The 12,442-nt window shown below is 36.3% G+C and overlaps 1 protein-coding gene across 7 annotated transcripts in view; it reads left to right on the top strand.

Moving 5' to 3' along the window:
- The window catches only part of LOC105474669 (AKT serine/threonine kinase 3), a 356,860-nt gene that overhangs the window by 304,918 nt on the left and 39,500 nt on the right, over positions 1-12,442 (top strand). For 6 of the 7 annotated variants that reach the window (XM_011729486.2, XM_071069549.1, XM_071069543.1 and 3 more), the window contains one exon: positions 6,635-6,722. In XM_011729486.2, coding sequence (XP_011727788.1) covers positions 6,635-6,722 — 88 coding nt within the window. Of the gene's footprint in view, positions 1-6,634; positions 6,723-9,256; positions 9,534-12,442 lie in introns of those variants that run through there. The other variant, XM_011729487.3, reaches the window with a different exon arrangement.

Below are 12,442 nucleotides of genomic sequence, written 5' to 3' on the forward strand. Positions count from 1 at the left end.
CAGCCTCCTGAGTAGCTGGAACTACAAGCACCCCCACCACACCTGGCTAATTTTTGTCTTTTTAGTAGAGATGGGGTTTTGCTAAGTTGGCCAGGCTGGTCTTGAACTCCTGACCTCAAGTTATCCACCCGCCTCGGCCTCCCAAAGTGCTGGAATTACAGGCGTGAGCCACCACATCCGGCCTCTAACTGCTTTTTTGTCATTTGAAAATAATCTTTTCTATGCATAGCTGAAAGGGTTGATGGCAAAAAAATTGTACACACTTTGTATTTCTGTTTTTGTAGCTATGGCTATGACTTGAAGAATCCTATGGCTCTTGCTGCTTTGTTCAGTGAACTACAGTATTTTTTATGCATGTTTATACATTCATTCATGTTTATAAATTCATAAATCATGTGAAATGACTATTAATTTTCAAAATGTCTCTTAATATGTGTGTTTGTATATGTATATATCTGCCTTCCCATCTAGGTATCTATGCATATCAGTATTTCTCTGAGTCTACTCATTTGAAGCATAGATGATTTCACATATTGTTGAATCTTTTATAATACCTCACATAGGGTTTTATGAAAATGTTTTATTTATGGTTGATGCTCATATATATATGTATATGTATATGTATATGTATATACTGACTGGATTAATGAGTGAATGCCAAAAAGTTGGATTTTTAACTCTATCTTAGAAATGGTTTTCATTGCATTCTTCTAGCTTTTAACCTTATAAGGAGCATGACTTTATCTTCAGCAGAAATAAGCAAACATAATAAAAGAGATACTGTCTTTTTGCTTTGTGAAGAATTATTCAAGAATCATTTTGTAATCCTAGCTACAGACATTATTTATATGTGTAAAGTGATTTTGTTTTCTTTTTCAGAGCACTTTCACATACATTAACTCCCTGGCTTTTTCAGTGGGTGGATAGGGGAGATACTATTCTCATTTCCATTTCATTGAGTTGAAAACAAAGGCCCAAAGAGGGTTAGGTGATTTATTCAAGGTCTCTCAGAATATTCGTGCAGACCAAGAGTAGAAATCAAGTTTCTTGGTGCCTATTTGGTATTTCGTATGTATCTTATTTAGAATGCAACAATTTCTTAGTTCAAGTTTTGAAATGTGTTCCGTTTAATAGCATTCTTTTACAATTAAGTAAGGAGCAGCACCTGGTGATAGGTAACCTTTAAACAGAGTTGTGACTTATCTTTTTTTTTTCTTTTTCTTTTTTCTTTTTTTTTTTTTTGAGAGGTGGTCTCGCTCTGTCATCTGGGCTGGAGTGCAGTGGCACCATCTTGACCCGCTGCAACCTCCGCCTCCTGGGTTCAAGCAATTCCCCTGCCTCAGCCTCCTGACCTCCTGAGTAGCTGGGAGTACAGGTGCACACCACCACACCTGGCTATTTTTTTTTTTGTATTTAAGTAGAGACGGGGTTTCACCATGTTGGCCAGGATGGTCTCCATCTCCTGACCTCGTGTTCCACCCACCTCGGCTTTCCAAAGTGCTGGGATTACAGGCGTGAGCCACCGTGTCCAGCCAACTTTTATCTATTTGATTTTTTGGTCTAATATTTGGCTTGGTATTCAAGGCAGTGAATTTTTATCTTATCCTTTTCTTATTGTGGCAGGCAACTTTGACCATCCTTTACTTTGTGGCCCTCTATATAAATGGCTAGTAGAACAAAATTTACTTGTGGTTTTCATGTGTATGTCTCATTCTTTTTTCTTTTTTTTTAATTTGTCAGCCCACTCTGTGAATAGCACATAGTCAGTACTTAGGAACTACTGAATGAATGTGAGGCAAATTCTTAGAACGTTAGCCGCCTGGTATGTATTAATAGAATAATTCCTGTTTGTTCACCAGGAGGTTGTTATTGATCTAATGAGAAGATGCAGTATTTTCAATGATCTAATAATTTCTCTTATAATAGATGTGTCAACCCCTCCACTGCTGCAGCAAAAACAGGGGATACAAGGATGAGTGAGATGAACCAGTCTCTGCTCTAGATGTTCATAGAATAATCTGGGGCACAAAACATATACTCACAGATGCTCAGGTCAAACTACATACAAAGTACTGTTGAAATTATTGGCTTTGTCTAGGGGATTAGGGGACTTGAGCTGAATCAGAAAGGAGTTAGAATTTGCATTGGCACTCAAGCACAGAAATTTACATGTAGAGTTTAGCTAGGATTGCAAAAGAACATGGCATTTGAGAAGCTCAGTGACTAGAGTGTAGAATATGAGTTGGGTAACATTGGGAAATGAAGCTGATATTAGATAATAAGGATCTTAGGTTTCTTAGAAAATATTTAATCTTTATTCAGAAGAGGATGAGATAGTGCTTAAGTATTTAGAGCAAGGGATAGTATAATCAGATTTGTGTCATGAAAAGGTAACTCTGGCATCTTTGTCATGGACAGATTAGATGAGTGAGGATCCAGGGGCAGGCAGAGCAGTTAAAAGTGTTTATTGGGCCGGGCACAGTGGCTTACGCCTGTAATCCCAGCACTTTGGGAGACCGAGGCAGGAAGATCACTTGAGGTTGGGAGTTCAGGGACCAATCTGGGCAACATAGCAAGATTCATCTCTGTTAAAAAAGAAATGCTGGGTGAGGTGGCACATGCTGTAGTCCCAGCTACTTGGGAGGCTGAGGTGGGAGAATGGCTGGAGCCCAGGAGGTCGAGACTGCAGTGAGCCAAGTTGACACCATTGCACTCCAGCCTGGGCAATAGAGTGAGTCCCTGTCTTTTTTTTTTTTTTTTTTTTTTAAAGAATATTTATGGAATTGTTCAGATAATAGATGGAGTCCTACCTGAAGCAGTAGTACACAAGTGATAGAGGTTATGATTAACTAGAAACTGTGAGGAAGTAGGAGGAGTCAGGAATCCCTCTGAGGTTTCCAGCTAGGGTGATTAACAGACAGGGTATGCAAACCAACGAGACTTGATGGGGGTAGATGTTGATAATAACTTTGGGTACACTGAGTCTGAAGTTTCTATATAAAACCAAGATGGAAATGTCAAGTGAGCAGCTGGAAATAATAGAATCAATGCTTAAAAAAACACAGTAACTGACTATATGGATTGGGAGCCATAACTATATCTAGGAGGTAGCTAGAGCCAAGTTAGTAGTGGCGAGGGTAGTGGATAAGGAGAAGAGGGCCTCGGGACAGAATCTTAGGGGAACCTCAGTTTCAGGGGCAGAAAGAAAAGGAAACTAACAAGGATCTTGAAAAGTCTTTGGAAACATAAGTAATGATAGCATTATAATACAACTCTTCATTTTTTCTACACAGCTATTTTAAATACTACTGGAATTTTTCCGGTATGTCTTATTGAATTGCTGTTGGTGCTATCCAAGGGTCAACTCTCATTTTGCTTTTATTTCTTACTCTCCATCCTTTATGTTCATTCTGTTAGCCCCTCCTTTATCTTCCTATGCAGAGTTGATAGGAAAAACATGACCTCATGTATTCAGTAACATTAGGAAAATGTGAATTCTGTGATGTTCCTAATAGTAAAGGAATTCATAGTAGCTGAGGATTTAGTTTGGCATTCTGATACTGGAGTTTAGTATTCTAGACATAAATATCTTACTTCAAAGCATATTTTGTTATTATTTTTGAAGTCTTAAATTGTATATTAGAGAGTCATTGACACTGAAATTTTTGACAGTTTCACACATTGAGGAAGTGTGTTAAAGAATTTCTCCTAGCTTCTAAAATGGAAGTCTGATTGTATTCTCAGACTTTGCATAGTATTCATAGCTGATATTTTAGTTTTACATGTATTTGATAAATATAGAATAAATGCTGGCTATGTTCAAAACCAAAGTATTGCTAGAAAACTTGAGGAGTTACAAAAATGGATAACTAAAGCTGGATTAAAACATTTTATTTACAAAATGATTATGATTCTCCACTCCAACTCCCATCTCAAGTACAATTCAAATGAAAACAGTATTGAAATAAACTATAACATAAGTGTAAGAAAATGCCATGGAGCTTTGATGTTTCTCATGCAGACTATGTTGATGCATGCTTGAAAATATTAAATGCTTTTCAGAAACGTGTTTTGGTGCTTTTGCTTCTCTGGTTCCCTAAGCAGAAGCTTAGAATGCCTTTTGGATAATCCAGCACTCTCCTTGTCTTCAAAGGAGTTTGCAGTCTCCTGGGGAAGAAGCCCTACACAATTGAAATAGAATGAAAAAGAGGGCAGGGTCTGAAATGCTGAGCTCTCACTGAATACAGAACTACCAGTCTGAAAATTCCAAATGCAAACATCAAACAGCACTATTATGATCAAACCTAAAAGTCCCATCTCTGGGGTGTAGTTCATTTAGAGAATTTTATAAGGATCTGGGAGTTGGAGACCCAGCTGATGTGAATCATTTATCATCACTAAAGATACTCAGGTATCAGTTGACTGTTTTCCATTTTGACTGTGTGTCAAAGGATCCTAGGTTCTTCCCAGTCATGTGTTTCTTAGATCTAATAACCAGAAGTCATTAGAATTGTATAATTATAAATGATTTCCAACCTACGATGGCTTGACAATTTTTTGACTTTATGATGGTGCAAAAGTGATGCGTATTTAGTATGCTCCTCAACTAATGATGGAATTGCATCCAGATAAACCCATCTTAAGTTGAAATGTGGGTTTATCTAGACATAACCCATCGTTAAGTTTAGGAGCATCTGTATTTGTTTTCTGTGACCTACTTGGTTTTCTTCCAACCCAGTGGTGTGTTGGAGTTAGCATATACTGGCTCTCAAGAACCAACTGTGAAATTTTCACCAATTTTGTGAGCTGGTTGTAGATTATGGTCATTATTAAAAATTATATAAATTTACTAGTTAAGAATAGGAAAAGCAAAGGTCATAGATACTCAAAACTCATCACTCTTTAATTTGTTAAGTTTCACTGTTATCTGTATTTTTGAGATTAGTTATGTCTGCTGTATCTCTATGGACATAATATATAATGGTTTTCTACGATGCGTCTCTTTCTGCCTACGTGTTCAGTGACATCTTACTGGTAGCTCAAAATTGGCCACGGTGGGAGAATTTATATCACCAGAATTGGCAAATAGTATGAGTTGGGGCTGGACTTACGGTCTTGTTGATTGTTTAGACTTAAGAGAAAATGTTAATAATGCAGATTAAATTTAAAAGTTTGTTGTGTCCATATTCGTTACATTGTAAATAGCACCAAAAAGTGAGTCTTCTTCCACTGTCCCAAAGTTATTAACCATTTAGCAAAGAAGTCACTCACATAACTGACAAGTGAAGTTCTGAAGTCTCCATTGTATCACTTTCAGCTTTGACTTTAGCATAAACGAAAATGTCAACCAGTATTCATGTTGAAACTAATCGTAAGTTGCATCCATTAGTGGCTTTGGAGTACAACAAAAATTAACAAGTTTTCTGTGAGAATCAGATGACTAATTTACAATACACAACATTGTATATTCTATGATCTTTGTAAATTTTGTTTTGCATTCTTTATATCAGTAAAATTTAAATTTTTATGTCCGGGGTGTGGTTGTGGCTAGGTCAGGCAAGGTTCGGTCCCAGCAGCTCCATGGCTGCTCTGCTCTGAGCACCTGGTATCTACTATGCCCTTGGGAAAAAAAAAAAATTATATTTGTATAAATGCATGATTGCTCACAGAGAGCTGGTTGTTCAGCACTTACCGGTACATATCATTTCTAATAATGAACAAGTCCAAATAAAGCCAACTATATTAAATTCAGATATATAGGTTTATTTTCTCTTCCTTTTCTTGTTCTTTTTCCCTCATTTCCTCCTGTTCTTTCTATTTCTCACTTTTAGTTCCTTTATTCTTAGTAATATGTACTATATTAAATTGAATAAGCCAGAAAACACCAGAATTTCCTTACCTATTATTAATCCATTTTCATACTGCTATGAAGAAATACCTGAGACTGCATAATTTATAAAGAAAAAGGGGTTTATTGGACTCACAGTTCCACTTGGCTAGGGAGGCCTCACAATCATAGTAGAAGGTGAAGGAGAAGCAGAGGCACATCTTACATGGCGGCACCCAAGAGCATGTGCAGGGGAACCGCCCTTTGTAAAACCATCAGATCTCATGAGACTTACTGACTCTCATGAGAACAGCATGGGAAAAACCCGCCCCCATGATTCAGTTACCTCCCACCTGGTCCCTCCCATGACACATGGGGATTATGGGAGCTACAGTTCAAGATGAGATTTGGGTGGGGACACAGCCAAACCATATTCCTATGTTGTTTCTAACCATTGCAGTGACCCACCAGCAAATATTATTATTCCTCACTCTGCAGATTAGAAAACTGAGGTTAAGCCTCTTTTCTGTTGTCACACATCTCATAAGTGCCAGAGATGGTTGCTTCTTCCAGATCTATCTCCAAAGCCTCTGCTCTTTTCCAAATACTATACTCTTCTGAAGCTAGTTCTTATAACCATATTAGGAAAAATAGAACTTATAGCAAAAGCTGTTTACTTTTAGAGCTGTTTATCCCAAGAACTATTTATTGTGCAGAAAATTACACTTTCACAAAACCTTTTTTTTTTTTGTTACGCTTTGAGCTTATGTAAATGTTTTGTACTTAATTTTATTTCTGTTCTCATAGCCTTGGTGGAGGACCAGATGATGCAAAAGAAATTATGAGACACAGTTTCTTTTCTGGAGTAAACTGGCAAGATGTATATGATAAAAAGGTAAGATATCTTTATGGCATAGTGTGTATATATTTTGGCTGCACTGCTAAAATGAATTTATAGTAAAAATATTTTAAGTGATTAAAAGTTAATGATGTAATGATACTTTCCATTTTACCGACATTTAAGTGATTACTGAACTTCTGTGCACAAAATTTTACTTATAATTTTGACTCCCTAAATGCCTCTTGAAATTTTACTCAATATGATCACAGAATTTATTTTTCTATTTTTTCCCATAATAATTTGTTAGTTTGCCTCTCGTTATTTCTTTAATTTTAAAAAAGATACCCAGTATTATTTTTTCTTTAAAAAACTAGTTAAAAATTTTTAATTTGCCCTTATGTCTTTAATTTTAAACACTTCAGATTCATTTATACAAATCTTTGTTTTAAAAGGAATTTAAAGAAATTTGTTTTTAATATTTAATGAAGTAGTAAACACAATGTCTTATTTTGGACTTTTCTGTCATTTGAAACAGAACCTTATTGCCCACAAAATGAATACTGCTAGGCCAGGCATGGTGGCTTATGCCTGTAATCCCAGCACTTTGGAAGGCCGAGGTGGGAGGATCACTTGAGGCCAGGAGTTTGAGACCAGCATGGGCAACACAGTGAGACCCCATCTCTACAAGAAAAATAAAAAAATCAGCTGGGCGTGGTGGCACACTCCTGAGGAGGCTGCTAAGGCAGGCAGGAGAATCGCTTGAGCCCAGGAGGTTGAGGTTGAGGCTGCAGTGAGCTATGATTACACCACTGTACTCCAGCCTGGATGACAGAGTGAGACCCAATCGCTTAAAAAAAAAAAAAAAAAAAAAAAAGAACACTACTAATTATATATGTTTAGTTTTATTGTGATCTGCTTATTACTTGTTTTTATTTATTTATGTATTTTTTGAGGCAAGGTCTCTGTTGGCCAGGCTGGAGTGCAGTGGCACAATCACAGCTCAACGGCCTCTACCTCTCACCTCAGCCTCCCAAGTAACTCGAACTGCAGGTGTGAGTTACCATACCTGCCTAATTTTTTGGTACTTTTTGTAGGTTTTGCCATGTTGCCTGGTATGATACTGAATTCCTGGGCTCAAACAATCCTCCCTCCTTGGCCTCCCAAAGTGCTGGGATTATGTGAACCACTGCACCCACCCTTCTTGTTTTAAATACTGCAATTTTTGCTTGAGTTCAGGAACGGGATATTATTATGTCTGTCCCCCGCTACCCGCTTTTTTTTTTTTTTTTAAACCACCTCAGATATTGTTAGTACATTCATTGATTTTGATATTTTGATTTTCAGATGCTTATATAAAATTTTTACTATGAAATATTTTTCATTCAATAATTTACTCCAAATTTTTCTGTAATTATTTTTAGTTCATCCCTTTCAGTTTATTACAACATTTCATATTTTTCTCTGAAACATTTATTAGTCAACAACATTTATTTCGGGTCTATTATGTGCCAGGTGTTCTTCTCTGTTAAGCCTTAAGGTAAAGATAGAATTATGTCATATGAATTAGATGAGTTAGGAGGAAGTAACACAAGCACTTCATGTCTGTATTATGTTATTGGTCACTGGGAGTGTGGTGATTTTCGATCTGTTTCTTGTAACTAGGAATTTAAAATAGGTGCCTCATGTTAGACACCTCTACTCGATTCAACTCACATATCCTGAGTTTCTTCTATGTCTAAAGTACCATGTTAAGTACTGAATCCTTCACAACTTTGATGAGAAGCATTTGAGCATTCTTAAATGTGCTAAATGTTTATTATCTTCTTATAGACAATTTTACATCCACTTTGTCTCACTGAGGATGTTCCTTATGAGTTGCATGCATATATAGGAATGCCCCTAATGAGCTGTGTACTGTTTTCATCGTGTCAGTACACAACAAAAAAACCTGGAAGAGATGAGGGCTTGCTGTGTCTCCCAGAAATCATGCATGGTTTTATTTTTAATAAATAGCTAATAATAAGCTACAACTAAATATCATCCCTTCTAGACACCCTCTTCTAGGAGGACTTACTCCAAAAAAAAGAAGAGGAAAAGAACCATTTCTTTAAGAGACAGTGGTTGGGGTACCAATGTGGCCCTGTAAATTCAAAGAAGGGCCAAAATATGGACCTCCTTAGTCCTGTGAGGACAATAAGATTAGCTACAAAGTTTCCTTATCTCAGTGTTCAGCTATTCATGTTAAATAAGAGTTTGGCCCCACCTGGAGAAAGCTCTGAGAGCCCAACCAGTATACCAGTAAGGAAGCAAGGCCTATCCTGTCTCAGCTCCACTGGGCTAGACACGCCCAGTGTAAAGGTGATAGTAAGACAGCCAGCAGCTACCATGTGGGAATGGAATTAGGGGAGCCAGCAGCTGTGGCAGGGAGGAGGAGCTGCCAAAACAACTTCTGATGACGTATGTAGATAAATTCCTTCAAGTTGTTATAATGATTTTTTTTAAATGGGTGCCACTTAATTTGAGCAAAAGTGTTAAATATCTTGCATAAAGAAGCACAACCAAAAAATGACTGTTTCTGTAAATAATAGATTGGTCGTGGATTGATGCCATCTACAGGCTTACTCACGGCATCCTGCGTGACCCCCGAGGCTCTGGTGTTCTCTGCAGCCCCATACATACTTGAAGGAGCAACTTTATTATAGCAGCACTTTTAAATTTCAGTTTCTTTCTGAAAGGAAAATGTGATTGAGTCTATTTGGGTTTGTATCATATCACAGATGAACACGAAATTAATTTTGAGAACCAGCCTGACGTTAGTAGCTGTTTTAATGAATTCAGTTAAAATTTCAGTGTTTCAGTGTAAATTACTAAATCATTTATAAAATAAAACATTTTTATGGAGTCCTTATATCTTTAAAATGTATAATTTATTGTAAAAGTCAATTAATTCCTAAGATCAGGGATTATTGTTACATTTTTATTAATAAGTTTTGGTAAATTTATTCTTGTTAATTTATTATCACATAATTATTGGCTATTTTTCTACTTATTGCTGCACATCAAGAGGTGATGGCACATCTAGAGATTCTGGCATCTGTTGAGGAGGTCTGAATCTCTTCCTAGGCAAAGTAAAAAGTGAAGTAATCTGAATTACAAGTAGCGTGATGTTCCACTCTAAAGAGCACAGTATCAAAACATGAAAGAACAAAGTTGGATCCTGGTCCTGGATTTGCTTCTTGCTTTCTTTGTGGACATGGACAGGTCATTTACTCATGCAAAAGATACGATTCTTTAAGTACCTTCAAGCTTTAAGATTCTCTAGCAGGGTGTTTTGTAGCATGAATTTATCTAGATTAATGTCTATATAGATTTCTACATAAATTTTACACTCTGTCAGTCTGCTAAGATTTTGTGTGAGACTGTGTTGAATCTGTAGATAGATTTAGGGAGAGCTGACATCTTAACAATGAGTCTTCAGATCCATGAATGCAATTTATCTCCATTTATTTAGGTCATCTTTAATTTCTCTCAGTAATGTTTTGTAATTTTCAATGTTTAAGTCTTACACAAATTTTGTTAGGTTTATCCTTAAGTGTTTCATGTCTTCCAAGGGAAATGATATTTAGAATTTCATTTTCACTTTGTTTTGCTGCCACTATATAGAAATACAGTTGGGTTTTTCATACTGACCTTTTCTCCTGCAGGCTTGCAAGAATTAGTTGTAGTAACCTTTTTTGTAGATTACTTACAATTCTCTGCACAGACAATCATATCTTCTGTAAATAAAGTTTTACTTCATTTCTAATCTGTATGCATTTTCTTCTTCTTTTGCCTTTCTGTATTGGCTAAGACCCTCAATATAATGTGAATAGTGGTAAGAGTGAGCATCCTGACTTTGTTTCTAGTCTTAGGGAGAAAAGCACCTTTCACCATTAAATAGGATGTTAATGAGCACATCTAGCAGCCAGATCTGGGTTTCTAAATATTATTCTCCAATAAAAGGAATCAAGGCTCCTTGAGGGTGTGACTGATTTCAGCACTATTATGGGGGAAGAAAAAAAGATGAGCCTGGAGAATTTTGTGATGTCAGAAAGTAAGGAGGGAGCCTTAAAAAAAAAAAAAAAAAAAAAAAAAAGGGCAAGACATAGAAAGTACCCAAACCTGAAGAGTCCTCTGGCAAAAGCTGAAACAATTTCAGTAATAAAATATATAGTGTTAGTTTATGATCCAAAGGATAAAATATGTAATCATGAGTCTATATTGCATAAATAAGTGATTGATTGTCTAAATAAATAAAGTGTTGAGAGGGACATGTCTTCCTTACAGATGAATTCCAATTAATGTAAAAGAGGTGAGGAAAGTAGGAAATTACCATTAAAACTCCTGAGTGAAAATTGCTCATTCAGGATTCACCTATGAATGCTAAAATTAGTAAGCAAAAGTTTAGGAAAGAGGATATTTCCATACTCTCAAGATATCTCCCTGTGAATATTTATCATTTACAAAGGTAAAATGACTAACTTTACAGTGGAGAGATCTGGAAAACACAGTTTTAACCAAGTGATCACGGTTAACATCACCAGTAAGTAAGATACTGACTTCATGGAACCCATGATAAGATGCTCTGAGAACGGCACATCACTTTTGAAGTGCTCTCCTCCGAGATGCATAACCTCAATATAATCGTGAGGAAACCTGAAAAACTCACATGGCAGGACATTCCTCAAAATACCTGGCCTGATAACTTCAAAAGTGTCAACCTCGTGATAGACAAAGAATGATGATGGAACTCTCATAGATTGGAGAAACTAAGGTGGCATGATGACTTAACTGCAATGTGGGATCCTGGGTTGGGTCCTGGACTAGGCAGGGGCATTGGTAGAAAAACTGGTGAAATCGAAATAAAGTTGGTAGTTTAGTTAATAGTATTGTACTGATGTTAATTTCTTTGTTTTGATATTCATACTGTGGCTATATAAGATACTAACATTAGAGGAAGGTGGGTAAAGGGTATATGGTAACTATGTGTGCTATATTTTTGTAAGTCTTCTCTAAGCCCAGAATTATTTGAATATAATATGTTATAAAAACATGATGTTAATATAGGTGTTTTACACCTCCTTTATCAGATTGAGGCAGTTCTAGACCTAGGTTACTGAGAGTTTTTAAAATCATGAATGAGTATTGAGTTTTATTAAAGCTTTTTCTGCACTTACTGCAATGCTCATATGACTTTTCTCTTTTATGTCCTATTAAAATGGTGAATTAACATTGATTTTCCAAAGTTGAGTGAACCTTGCATTCTGTTGAAAAACCCACTTGTTCATGACGTGTTGTTATATATTGCGAGCATTGGCACATTGTATTTCTAAGGCTATTTGTATCCTGAAGTCCTGAGCGATATTACTATGTCATCTTCTTTTCCTGAAATGTCTTTGTATAATTTTCACTGCAGGATCATGTTTGCTTTTTGAAAACAAAAGGAGAAGTACTTCTCTTTTCTCTTTGATTTTATAGAATTGTTTTTGTGGGATTTGTATTATTTATTAACAAAATATTTGGTGGGATTTACCAGTGAAGCTCTCCCTAGACCTGGAGTTTTGTCTTTGTTGGTAAGTTTTTCACTGTGAATTCAATTTATTTAATAGTTGCAGGGCTGTTGTGGTTATCTGTTGTTACTCAGATGAATTTTGCTGTTTGTGTCTTTCAGGGAATTTGTCATCTAAGTGAAGTTTCTCTCTAAGGACTGTTAGTCATGCTTTGCACATTTTGAT

The sequence above is a fragment of the Macaca nemestrina genome, chromosome 1 (genome assembly GCF_043159975.1).
Source record: "Macaca nemestrina isolate mMacNem1 chromosome 1, mMacNem.hap1, whole genome shotgun sequence".
In the NCBI taxonomy this organism is placed as follows: Eukaryota; Metazoa; Chordata; class Mammalia; order Primates; family Cercopithecidae; genus Macaca; species Macaca nemestrina.